The 12446-nt window shown below is 41.7% G+C and overlaps 1 protein-coding gene across 8 annotated transcripts; it reads left to right on the top strand.

Annotated features, from left to right (window-relative positions):
* The first annotated feature begins 55 nt into the window (after positions 1-55).
* Positions 56-11214, top strand: LIG4 (DNA ligase 4). 8 transcript variants are annotated; one of them, XM_065902097.1, is made up of 3 exons: positions 2409-2579; positions 2917-2949; positions 7106-11214. In XM_065902097.1, the coding sequence occupies exon 3, from the start codon at positions 7134-7136 to the stop codon at positions 9867-9869; it is 2736 nt and encodes a 911-aa protein (XP_065758169.1). In that variant the 5' UTR covers positions 2409-2579; positions 2917-2949; positions 7106-7133; the 3' UTR covers positions 9870-11214. The 8 variants fall into 8 exon arrangements, with proteins under 8 accessions (XP_065758175.1, XP_065758172.1, XP_065758173.1 ...); XM_065902103.1 differs by lacking the exons at positions 2409-2579; positions 2917-2949 and adding an exon at positions 56-233; XM_065902100.1 differs by lacking the exons at positions 2409-2579; positions 2917-2949 and adding an exon at positions 2026-2295.
* The last annotated feature ends 1232 nt before the right edge of the window (positions 11215-12446 follow it).

The following is a 12446-nucleotide window of genomic DNA, read 5'->3' as shown; positions in this document are numbered from 1 at the left end:
GGGGCGGGGGAGTGGGGGGTGGGGAGGAAGTCCCCGGCGACGGAGGCCCGGGACGGACAAGATAGCGCGAGGCCGGGTACCGCGTGCGATCGCGGTGGGCTGGGTACCCCTGCCGTGGGTGTCAGGCATCCCAGCACCGGTAGGCCTCCCGCCCTGCCTCTGATGTCTCAGGATCTGCCGCGGGACGCTTTTCTTCCCGAAGAAAGAGTGTCTGCCCCAGAAGGTTGTTAGAGGTATGGCAGTGACTTCCGGCACTTCCGTAAGGGCTTCCATAAGGGCACTTAACTTCTTGTCTTCTTCCAGCCCAGCCCGCTCCTACCTTCGTCAGGGTGCACCGTCACGAGCGGATGCATGTTTTATCAGGCCCCGAGACCTGTACCACTTAGACGGCCCTTTTATTTAAAAAAAAAAAAAGAAAGAAAGAAAGAAATTCAAAACTACCTTTTGCAACTTTTTACAAAAACCCGAGACCGTGGCAACATCTCTAGGGCCCCCTAACAAGACCTTGGAAGTGATCACACAAATGGGAGCCTGAAGCTGGAACGTCGTGACTGTCACGGTCAACCCCCTGCGCACCAAGTTGTACCGAATTGTTTGTTTATAGGTGTCTGTCTCCTGTCAGTCCCTATTCTCCGAACTCTGTTTTGTATCTACAGAGGATATGTCATACTGTTTTCTTAAAATGTGAAATCGCTACCAGATTGAGAGCTCCAGCTCACAGAGGCTCTTGATAGTAATTCCTGTTATTACCTGATAAGCACCACCCACCAAGACAGACGACCGCTTACGAAAATAAACTAATAATCAAAGTAACTCTAACAGATACTTAATGAAAAACTGTTGATTCTCTTTGAACCAGGCATTAGAAAGGCTACAATAAAAGGGTAAATTGGAGAGTGGGATTTGAATCAACTTAAGGGTTTGGTTTAGTGATTCATGGGTCCCTTGTTACATCACTAGTACAGAGCACAGTCCCCAACATTATAGAAGCTCAATAGATGCTGAACAAGGTACAAAAATGTACACGAATGCCTTTGCAGAAGATGGGCATGTAGGGGATCTTTTAACTTAACACAGTTGGATATTCCTCCCAAGTACATGGATAAGTTGACTAGTAGGTGGGAGAATCACCCACAAAACAGTACCATGTGACTTTACAAGTCAAGTGATTTCAGAGAAATATTCAGTCAATATAGGTGAATTAAACATATAAAGAAATTAACTGTTGGGCTAGAAGGAGCTAGACCTCAGTCTAGCTTTACTACATATTAGTACTGTGAATTAAATGTGTGTTAGTTTGTAAAAAGAGGTTTTTGTACATTAGACAACTCCTAAGGGCACTTAACGGCTTCAAGATGTATTCTTCAAGCCTGTTGCAGCAAAATTTCATTTTAAAGCAATAGTATTTTATGCTAAAATGAAGTGTCTAATTCTAAAAGTTGTTTCCTCCTACACTTTATGAATAAATTCTCAGTTCTCCATGGTGGAAGAGGACAAACCATAAGAAGATACTGGTGGAAATCTACAGCTTCTAGAACATAAGGATTCGGTTTGTTTTCATTTCTCAATTTTGCATATGTAGTACAATTACAATATCATAGTAGCTGCTCAATAAAGATCTGTGGCATGGTTTTATTTTGAATCCTTGAATATAAACTAGAAGTCCACAATTGATTTTCGAATATGCAACTGTTTATATAATGATTATACATTTTTTATTCTTATGAATTAGACGAGAACTCATCACAGTTGCACCATCATGAAAAACACATAGGAAAGCACAGGCTTAGACAATTTTGCAAAAGCATATTTTTCCACTTAAATGAAACAGCAGACGTTTGGGGAAGGAAGACGCCCTCTTCCCCCTGAGAGGTTTCACAACCACAGAAATGAGAGTTGGTACCATTCTTTACACATAGGGAGCAAAACTCGAGAGGTGTTCACCTGCCAAGAGCAGCCTAAAGAGAGGCACTGGCTCAAAGTGCCAGTAACGAGCCAGTGGACAAAGTGTTTTGCGGTCTTACTTCGGGACGAAATCCACTCTCGCAGGTCAACTGTTTGCAAATAGGATCTGCCGCTGAGGCCAACCGGATATGTGTCTGTAACCACACTGTAACCCCCGCTGCCTCCGGTCCTCCGCAGCGGAGCCAGGCGGGCGGTCCTCCCAGAGCCCGCCGGAAGGTTTACTGCGCCTGCGCACGTCGTCTCCCCGACATCGCAGCCTCTGGACCTCGCAAGGTGCAGATGGCGCTTGCGCACAGCATCCCTAATAAGTCGGGACCGCCCAGTCCACAGGTAAGCGACTGCGCCTGCGCAGGGAGCAGCTGCCGGAAGCGGCCTTCCGCCCCCCTGCTTCCGGTTTGGTGGCGGCGCCTGGGATTTCAGGTCAGGTAGGAGGCTCCTGCGGTGGCGGGGGAGGGCCCTCGGATTCCGGGGAGGGCCCAGAGGTGAGGCGAAGGCAGGACAAGTGTTGCCGAGGAGGCAAGGGCCGCGTGTCTCGTTCTCAGTCCAGTTAACGCTGTGGTCTTGAGAGTTCAGGTTTCTCCTTGGTCCTTCGGTTTACCCGCCGGCGTCCCCAGGTGAGGGGGCGTCGATGCCCTGGCGACGCGCGGAGTTAGAAGCCCCGTCTCGGCTTCAGGGTGCTTGCTCGGGACCCCACCCTTGGGACGTGGGGCGAGGGAGTGTGGTGCCTTTGACTCTCAAGAACCGTGTTGGTTGCTTGAATTACCAGGGTTCTGGCGCCCACCCTACCAACTGGGGACCCTCGTACGCGGTTGGTGGGAGTAGTGTGGGCCCTTCAGTGATTTTGCACGGGAGTCTGACCTGAAGGGTGTGAGCGAATGTGGGCTTGGAGGGAATGCTTGTTTCTCTTCTTACACTGGTTTTTTTTCTCACGACTAATTTCTTTCTCCCGAGGTTCTTCCAAAATATCACAAAGTGCTGTGGAAGGTGGGCTGTTTTAATCCCTTTTGTCTTGTCGGGGGTTGTACAGTCACTTTCTCTCCAATAAAATAGCTTTGACTCCTCTCCCATATTCACAGAATAAAACCTCGCTAGTTTGTTTTGTTTTCACTTCAGGAGGATCTAGGCAGCAGTTGAACGGATGATGAGTCATTATTAATACTAATTCTTGTATTCATTCTGTTAAGAGCTTTGCTTGGTACTTTGTAATATTTATGTTTTCAGTTTTGTTTTTTTTTTCGAACCAACAACCATTATAGTACTGAAATCAGGGGCTTATTAAATGTCATTTACTACGTTAATCATCTTATGTAAATTGTCAGATGTCATCCTAATTTGCATGTAGTTGTCAACTTCACTTCACACTTAAGGAAACGTAGAGAAGTTAAATAGTAGAGAAATTAAATAGTGCGTCATATCACACAGCTAATAAGTGTTAGACCTCACACTTAAACTCGGATTTATTGGACTTCTGAGCCCTAAGCACAAACTTGTTTGTTTTGCTTTTTCACAAATCAAAAACATCAGCTAAGATGCTCAGAATCCAAAAAATAAGAGTGTGTAAAAAAGCAGTGGAAATACTAATATTTGACTTTTTGTACAGTTTTCATAAGTAAAAATTTTCAAAGTGTCTTCTCTTTATATTAATTTTGGAATCTTGGGTATCTATGTGACAGCCTCAGGACCATGTATAGATCTGCGTCATTATGTGGTTCTCACCGCTCCTGTCATTTGAGTCCTTGCCTGGGACTTTCTCAGGGAAACTGACTTTGAGCTCGTGGTAGAATCTACAGATAGATCAGAACCCATACACCAGATGAGCATTCAAAGAAGTGCTTCTCAGCATACTTCATTTTATACATACTGTATGTGAATTGTAAACAGGGCATTGTGGTCATACTGTGCTGGGTTGAGGGAGCAGGGCTAACCAGGTGGTGCAGTCAGTTATGCAGATGAGACAGCAAGGGGAAGCCAGCTCTGATAGTCACAGATAAAAGACTCAGCATTGTGCTTCTCCTGGCCTGACTGGCTGGGTAGAAGTTGGGTTTCCTTTGCCAGGAATTTGACTTGAGAAGGGAGACTGTTTTTGCCTATTGGCCCCCAAATGGATGTTGTTCACCTTCCCCAAAGTGGTTATGACTGCTGAATGTCTTAACCAAGCACCCCACCTTTTGTGTGTTTGTGTGGGCGTGTGATCAGCTCCTGGCTTGCCCTTGTGTGCTTTTCCAGGAACGCAGCTCCACATTTCAGTAATTCATTCAACAAGCCGATGAAATCCTATGTGCCAATTTATGTGGTACAAATTACACCAAATTCTAACCTCCAGAGACTGACAGTTTAGTAAACATGGTATGGTGATTGATTCCTTGTGCCAACTGCTAGGTTACATGGCCTTGTGCTAACATTATAAGATTCCCTTTTGTTTCCTGGGGTAGGGAATTTCCTGGACTCTGTACCACAAGGGATCTCCCCACTCCTGGAAGCAACTCTGGCTCCCTGCCCTCTGAGCTACTTGAGAACTTGCCAAGAAGTGTCTGAAACTATAAGATAAGGCATTCTTCAGATTCTTAGAGTACACATTTTACTTAAATCTTTTTTGGGAAAGTGAAAGACAGTGAAAAAGTTGGCTTAAAGCTCAACATTCAGAAAACTAAGATCATGGCTTCCGGTCCCATCACTTCATGGCAAGTAGATGGGGAAACAGTGGAAACAGTGGCTGACTTTATTTTGGGGGGCTCCAAAATCACTGCAGATGGTGATTGCAGCCATGAAATTAAAAAGACGCTTACTCCTTGGAGGGAAAGTTGTGACCAACCTAGACAGCATATTAAAAAGCAGAGACATTACTTTGTCAACAAAGGTCTGTCTAGTCAAGGCTATGGTTTTTCCAGTAGTCATGTATAGATGGATGTGAGAGTTGGACTATAAAATCTGAGCACCGAAGAGTTGCTGCTTTTGAACTGTGGTGTTGGAGAAGACTCTTGAGAGTCCCTTGGACTGCAAGGAGATCCAACAAATCCATCCTGAAGGAGATCAGTCCTGGGTGTTCATTGGAAGGACTGATGTTGAAACTGAAACTCCAATACTTTGGCCACCTGATGGGAAGAGCTGACTCATTGGAAAAGACCCTGATGCTGGGAAAGATTGAGGGCAGGAGGAGAAGGGGACGACAGAGGATGAGATGGTTGAATGGCATCACCGACTCAATGGACATGGGTTTGGGTAGACTCCTGGAGTTGGTGATGGACAGGGAGGCCTGGCGTGTTGCGGTTCATGGGGTCACAGAGTCAGACACGACTGAACAACTGAACTGAACTAGGTATATTTTTGTGTTACATAGTTTAAACCATATTAAAATAGTTCTGTTACAGATTTTAATAGAGCATGAACGAATATTTAAGGCTTCAAAGTAATTTTATGCTTGTGGTAAACACTTTAGCAAATATTCTAGACCCTAGTCCAGCAAGGACACCATTTTTTCCTCAGTGACTTTGTTTTTTTATTATTATTGTTTTTTTAGAGAACTTCTTGCTGGTACAGTCATTTCATTAAAATACTTCTGGCATGTAGATAGACATGACAAATCACAACCTGAAACTCCATCCTCTAAAGAACCTCAAAGAACAGTACAGTGGTGTAGCATAACCCATGTGGAACTTCTATAGTAATTTTTGATATCCCCAAAGTGCAAAAATAGCTAGCATTTACATAGCCCATACTGTGTGCCAACTACTATTTTAAGTACTTTACATATGTATGATAACTCATGACAACCCTATGAGGACAGTACAAGAGTAGTTACTCTATTTACAGACGAAGAAGCTGAGCCAGAGATCAAGCAATTTGCCTAAAGTCACATCAGTTACTTAGGCTCTCAGGTCTTTGCTCTTAGAGTTGATTAATGTGGAGCCTTTGGCCAGTGATCTTTATTATTTTTTAAAAATGAATTTTGCTTTAAAGATACACTGAAAACTGCTTTATGTTTATTTGTACTTAGGTGGTGGTGGTGGTATCTGGTTCTTGCAACCTCATGGATGGTAGCCCACAGGCTCCTCTGTCCATGGGATTTCCCAGGCAGGAATATTGGAGTGGGTTGCCATTTCCTTCTCCACCTCAGTGACTTTAGAAGATTCTTCAGTGAGAAGCTCTGTCTCATGGCATTTTACTTTTGTTATATTTTTATTAAAGCAATTAGCACTTTATAATCATTCCCATAGCGTCCTCTTTTCATTACAGAATGTGCACCTAAAGCAGAAGGATGCTGTATTTACCCGTAGCAGTGTCTAGCCCATATGTAGTCAGCAGGTGGTTTGAGGGTTACTGGCATGAGAATATGAGCGAAAAAGCTGTGCTAATGAATTTAAATTTGTGAAACTGTATGAACTGTGATGCTAGAGTTGAGAGATAGGTAAAGTTAGAATTTTATGGGGAGGGTGTTTTGATTTGTGCTTTGGCTGCCAGAGTGACTTGTCAGAGCAGTAAAGTGATAGTGAACAGTCATAGACTGTCAGGACGGAGAGGGTGCTTATTTGGAGGGGAAGGGGTCTGGATTATCTATGCACAAGGTCAGTTCAGCCAGATTTCAATTCAGTGAACCAGTGATTTGGTAAAAACATGATTTTAAGAAGTTTTTTCCCTACATATAATGGATAAACAACAAGGTCCTCCTGTATAGCACAGGGAACTATATTCAATATCCTGTGATAAACCATAATTTAAAAAAAAAGGAAAAAATTACACACACACATACATAGGTATAATTGAATCACTTTGCTCTACAGCAGAAATATACACAGCGTTGTAAATCAACTATAATAAAAAATGAGCTAAAATGTGAAAAATTGTTTGTAAAAAAAAAAAAAAAGATTGTTTCTGACGCTGTATGATGGTGGTCTGAAAGAAAAAGAAGAGAAATACAAGAAAAGACCTCAGGAGCCCAGAAATGAACTGGGATTGAAGCAAAATAGTTGACTATCATTCAGTGTAGAGGTTGCAAAGAGATGTCATTTATAGCATTGATCTATTTTCATTTAATAAATGTTACTGAACATTTATTATAAACCACACACTCTCTATAAGGTCTTTACATTAAATATTTAGTTGAGTTTTATCTTTTAAAGTTACTCTCTTTTTGCTTTACCAGATAAATCAGAAGATTGACCATCGCTTCTATGGCTGCCTCACAAACCTCACAGACTGTTGCATCTCACGTTCCTTTTGCAGATTTATGTTCAACTTTAGAACGAATACAGAAAAGTAAAGTGCGTGCAGAAAAAGTCAGACACTTCAAAGAATTTTTAGATTCTTGGAGAAAATTTCACAATGCCCTTCATAAGAACCAAAAAGATGTCACAGATTCTTTTTATCCAGCCATGAGACTTATTCTTCCTCATCTGGAAAGAGAGAGAATGGCCTATGGAATCAAAGAAACTATGTTGGCTAAGCTTTATATTGAATTGCTTAACTTGCCTCGAGATGGAAAAGATGCCCTTAAACTTTTGAACTACAGAACACCGACTGGAACCCGTGGAGACGCTGGAGACTTTGCGATGATTGCATACTTTGTATTGAAACCCAGATGTCTACAGAAAGGAAGCCTAAGCATTCAGCAAGTAAATGACATTTTAGACTCCATCGCCAGCAATAATTCTGCCAAAAGGAAAGACCTAATGAAGAAGAGTGTCCTTCAGCTTATAACTCAGAGTTCAGCACTTGAACAAAAGTGGCTGATACGGATGATTGTTAAGGACCTAAAGCTTGGCTTTAGTCAGCAAACTATATTTTCTGTTTTTCACAGTGATGCTGCCGAGTTGCATAATGTCACCACAGATCTGGAGAAGGTCTGTAGGCAACTGCACGATCCTTCAGTGGGACTCAGTGACATTTCCATCACCTTATTCTCTGCCTTTAAACCCATGCTGGCCGCTATAGCAGATATCGAGCGAATTGAGAAGGACATGAAACACGAGAGTTTCTACATCGAAACCAAGCTGGACGGCGAGCGGATGCAGATGCACAAGGATGGGGATGTGTACCGGTACTTCTCTCGCAATGGGTATAACTATGAGGACCAGTTTGGTGCTTCCCCACAGGAAGGGTCCCTCACACCATTCATTCATAATGCATTCAAAATAGATGTGCTGAACTGCATCCTCGATGGTGAGATGATGGCCTACAACCCTAACACACAGACTTTTATGCAAAAGGGGAATAAGTTTGATATCAAAAGAATGGTGGAAGATTCTGAGCTGCAGACTTGTTATTGTGTTTTTGATGTGTTGATGGTTAATGATAAAAAGCTAGGACATGAGACCCTGAAAAAAAGGTATGAAATTCTTAATAGTGTTTTCACACCCATACCAGGTAGGATAGAAATAGTGCAGAAAACACAAGCTCATACAAAGAAAGAAGTAATTGATGCTTTGAATGAAGCGATAGATAAAAGAGAAGAGGGGATCATGGTAAAACACCCACTGTCCATTTACAAGCCGGATAAAAGAGGTGAAGGATGGTTAAAAATTAAACCAGAGTATGTCAATGGACTGATGGATGAGCTGGACATCTTAATCATTGGGGGCTACTGGGGGAAGGGTGCCCGGGGTGGGATGATGTCTCATTTTTTGTGCGCTGTGGCAGAGAAGCCCCCTTCTGGTGAAAAACCCTCAGTGTTTCACACTCTGTGTCGTGTTGGCTCGGGTTACACCATGAAAGAACTGTATGACCTGGGTTTGAAGTTGGCCAAACACTGGAAGCCTTTTCATAGGAAAGCCCCACCAAGCAACATTCTCTGTGGAACAGAGAAGCCAGAGGTCTACATCGAGCCTTGCAATTCAGTCATTGTTCAGGTTAAGGCCGCAGAGATCGTCCCCAGTGACATGTACAAAACCGGCTGCACATTGCGTTTTCCACGGATTGAGAAGATAAGAGAAGACAAAGAATGGTACGAATGTACATCCCTGGAGGACTTAGAGCAACTTCGAGGGAAAGCCTGTGGAAAGCTCGCGTCCAGACACCTTTACATGGGTGGCGATGACGAACCACAAGAGAAAAAGCGGAAAGCTGCCCCAAAGGTGAAGAAAGTCATTGGAATTATCGAGCACCTAAAAGCTCCCAACCTTTCTAACGTCAACAGGGTTTCTACTGTGTTTGAAGACGTGGAGTTTTGTGTCATGAGTGGAACCAGCAGCCATCCCAAGCCTGACCTGGAGAACAGAATTGCCGAACTGGGTGGTTACATAGTACAGAATCCAGGCCCAGACACGTACTGTGTGATCGCAGGGTCTGAGAACATTCGAGTGAAGAATATCATCTCTTCAGATAAACACGATGTCGTCAAGCCAGAGTGGCTGCTAGAGTGTTTTAGGACCAGAAGCTGTGTGCCCTGGCAACCCCGCTTCATGATCCACATGTGCCCGTCGACAAAGCAGCACTTTGCCCAGGAATACGACCAATATGGGGATAGTTACTTTGTCGACACAGATGTGCACCAACTGAAGGAAGTGTTTTCAGGAATTAAAAATGCTGGTGAGCAGACTCCTGGGGAGATGAGTCCTGTGATTACTGATTTGGAACACAGGTATTCCTGGGCCAGCGCACCTCTTAGCTTGTTTCGACACCACACCGTTTATTTGGACTTGTACGCTGTCATCAATGACTTAAGTACCAGAATCAAGGGGGCTAGGTTAGCCATCACAGCCTTGGAACTTCGATTTCATGGCGCGCAGGTAGTTTCTTGTTTGGCTGAGGGGGTGTCTCACGTGATTGTTGGGGAGGACCAGAGTCGGGTTGCAGACTTGAAAGCCATCCGAAGGACTCTTAAGAGGAAGTTTAAAATCTTACAAGAACGTTGGGTCACTCTATCAATAGACAAGTGTGAATTACAGGAGGAAAATCGATATTTGGTCTGAAGCTGGCTTTCCCAGTGAGGCAAGCCTCAGATCTGACCAACTCATTGCAACAGATTATCATGATAAAATGTTAAACTATGTTTTATTTTCATCTTTTAAAAATCTGCATAAAAAGTATTACTAGATACAGTCATCATAACTTTAGATATAGAAAAGACACCCAGTCGCCCAATGTCAAGAAAGAAAATTTTTTAGCAGTGTAGTAAGTATTTCATTATTTTTATGACCAAGATGAAATAAAAAGTTTAACATTATAGTATCCTTATACAAATATAAAATTTTGACTTATATTAACAAAATAGATTTAGAAGCTTTTAGACCTTTTAGTGACCTAAACAGGATTTTCTGAAGTCAAATAAAATTTTTAATAATGGCTTTTGTCTAATAAAAGCATTGCAAGAAAAATATTAGTTGGCATATTTGGATTTGTAAATACATCTTTTTAAGTTGAAGGCTAAAATTCCTCTTTTAAATGTGAAATGTGAGCAAGTGTATTTTTTAAGGTTAAGTCAGGCTCATGAATAAAATACCTTGTCAATCATCGGATGGGTGTGCACAGTCATGTTCGCATCTTAACAGCCCCATGGACTGTGGCCCGCCAGGCTCATCTGTCCATGGGGTTTTCCAGGCAAGAATATGGGAGTGGGTTGCCATTTCCGCCAAGGCATCTTCCCAGCCGAGGGATTGAACCCATGTCTCCCACATCCCCTGCATTGGCAGGTGGATTCTTTACTGTTGCACCACCTTAAAAGCACCTTGTTAATTATGTTATTAGCTAAATCAGGGGAGATTGAGTAATGGTCTAAAAACTTAAAGTTAGATCAGTTTGATTTTTTAAATCTCTTGCAATTTTAAACGTACTTGGCCTACACTTAATTTTTTTTCTAAAATAGAACATATTTTAAAATATTTTTATATGAATTTGTACTTCAGTATAAATAGTATTCACAAAGAGTGGTTTTCCTACATATGGCCCTTGAAAAGGTATTGGAATGGTATGTGTGTTGTAACTCTCTCTACAGAGAAGTAAATTGCTTTGATTTTTTTAAATAACTTATTTTTTCTTAGATTACTTAAAGTGTGTAGTATGTGTAAATATAAATATATTATGTCTGGATTTATGTACCAAATATGTAAAACCAAAATATACCAAATTTTGGAATGCAGCCTATACATTTTGAAAAATATGTTTCATGACATCAGTTAAATACTTGGAATTTAGTACTTGAGAAACTGTGTGTAGATTGTTTGTAAGCAGTTATTTTATCCAAACAGAGGAACAAATGTATGTTATTTTGTTGTATTTCTTAATTTAAATAAAATATTTAATATGCTATTAAAATAATTTCATGTTTATTTTCAAAATTCATAATTGTTATTTTAGTCAAGTAGATGTTAAGGCAGCAATGTCATTTTGACTGATTTAAGTCAGTTCATGTTGAACGTCCTTTGTGTTTCATATTACTAAATGAGCTTTATTAAAAACTTTAAATTTGTATAGTTTTATACAATGTCTGTTGAGAAAAATTGCAAAATATGTGTAGTGAAGTACACAATTTTACCACCAAAGATAATAACATCTACTATTTTAGGTTATTGATGATAAGGAAAGTACAGAAGACGTGTTTTCAGTCTCAGCAAGTATAAAATAAGCCCTCATGCTTTATGTGACTAGCTCTTCTCAGTGAATGGCGAGAGTATTCACGGTCCCCGAGCTGTGCCGTCGCTGCCCCGCATCCCGTCGGCTGGCCTGTGATGTGCCGCAGCCGGCCCTCCCTGGCTTCCAGGTTACCTCACCTTGTCACCTGTACTTCTTTCCTAGCGGGCTCTGCAGTAAATTGTTTACATTATTAGAAATGGGATTGCTGATTCCAAGTTACGTATTTTTCAGTGATTTGAGACACATTGTGAAATTGTGGCAAGAATGCCTTTATAGTGTCTCCTCATCTTTAAGTGCTGGAGAGTTCAGTGTCTAGACCTGTTCTCCCTCTTTTCAGTCCACAAGTGTTCGAATCCTGCCCAGTGGCTTTAAATGCATTAATGACTCCCACACTTCTTTAGTCCCAGTTTCTTTGCTTAACTTGAGTTCACATATCTGACCATTTACATAACATCACATGAAATCACGTGGCCCTCTCAACCTGTCCAACCATAACATTTTTTTTTATCATAGAAGAAAATGGTAAATGCAACAAGGAGGCTGACATAATGAACCTGTATGTGCATATCACCCATTATCAACAATTAACAATTAGCAGTCTTTTTCACATATATAGACCTCTGAATTATTTTGAAGCAGCCTTAGATCACATAATTTCATTGATATTTCGTAGTAGACTTCTTGATTTCTCAAACACCTTTTTAAAAAAATTTATGTTGACGCGTAGCTGACTAACAGTGTCTGTCACTTTCAGGTGGACAGCAAAGTGACTCAGTTGTGCATTGTCAGGAAGCTTTTAACGGCGGCTTCCTGTGTGCTGTCTTGGATCTGTCATGAACCTTCTATCCCTTATTAATTCCTGAATATTCAGGAACTAAGAGGAGAGGCAAGCCTTTCCCAGGACTGAGGAATGCATG

Source organism: Muntiacus reevesi, chromosome 11 (genome assembly GCF_963930625.1).
Source record: "Muntiacus reevesi chromosome 11, mMunRee1.1, whole genome shotgun sequence".
Classification (NCBI taxonomy): domain Eukaryota; kingdom Metazoa; phylum Chordata; class Mammalia; order Artiodactyla; family Cervidae; genus Muntiacus; species Muntiacus reevesi.
The sequence above is the reverse complement of the archived record's forward strand: the minus strand, read 5'-3'. Positions and strand labels throughout refer to the sequence as shown.

Excerpts from the sequence above, each read along its gene's own strand:
- LIG4 (XM_065902103.1), top strand. The coding sequence starts at position 7,134 with ATGGCTGCCTCACAAACCTCACAGACTGTTGCATCTCACGTTCCTTTT.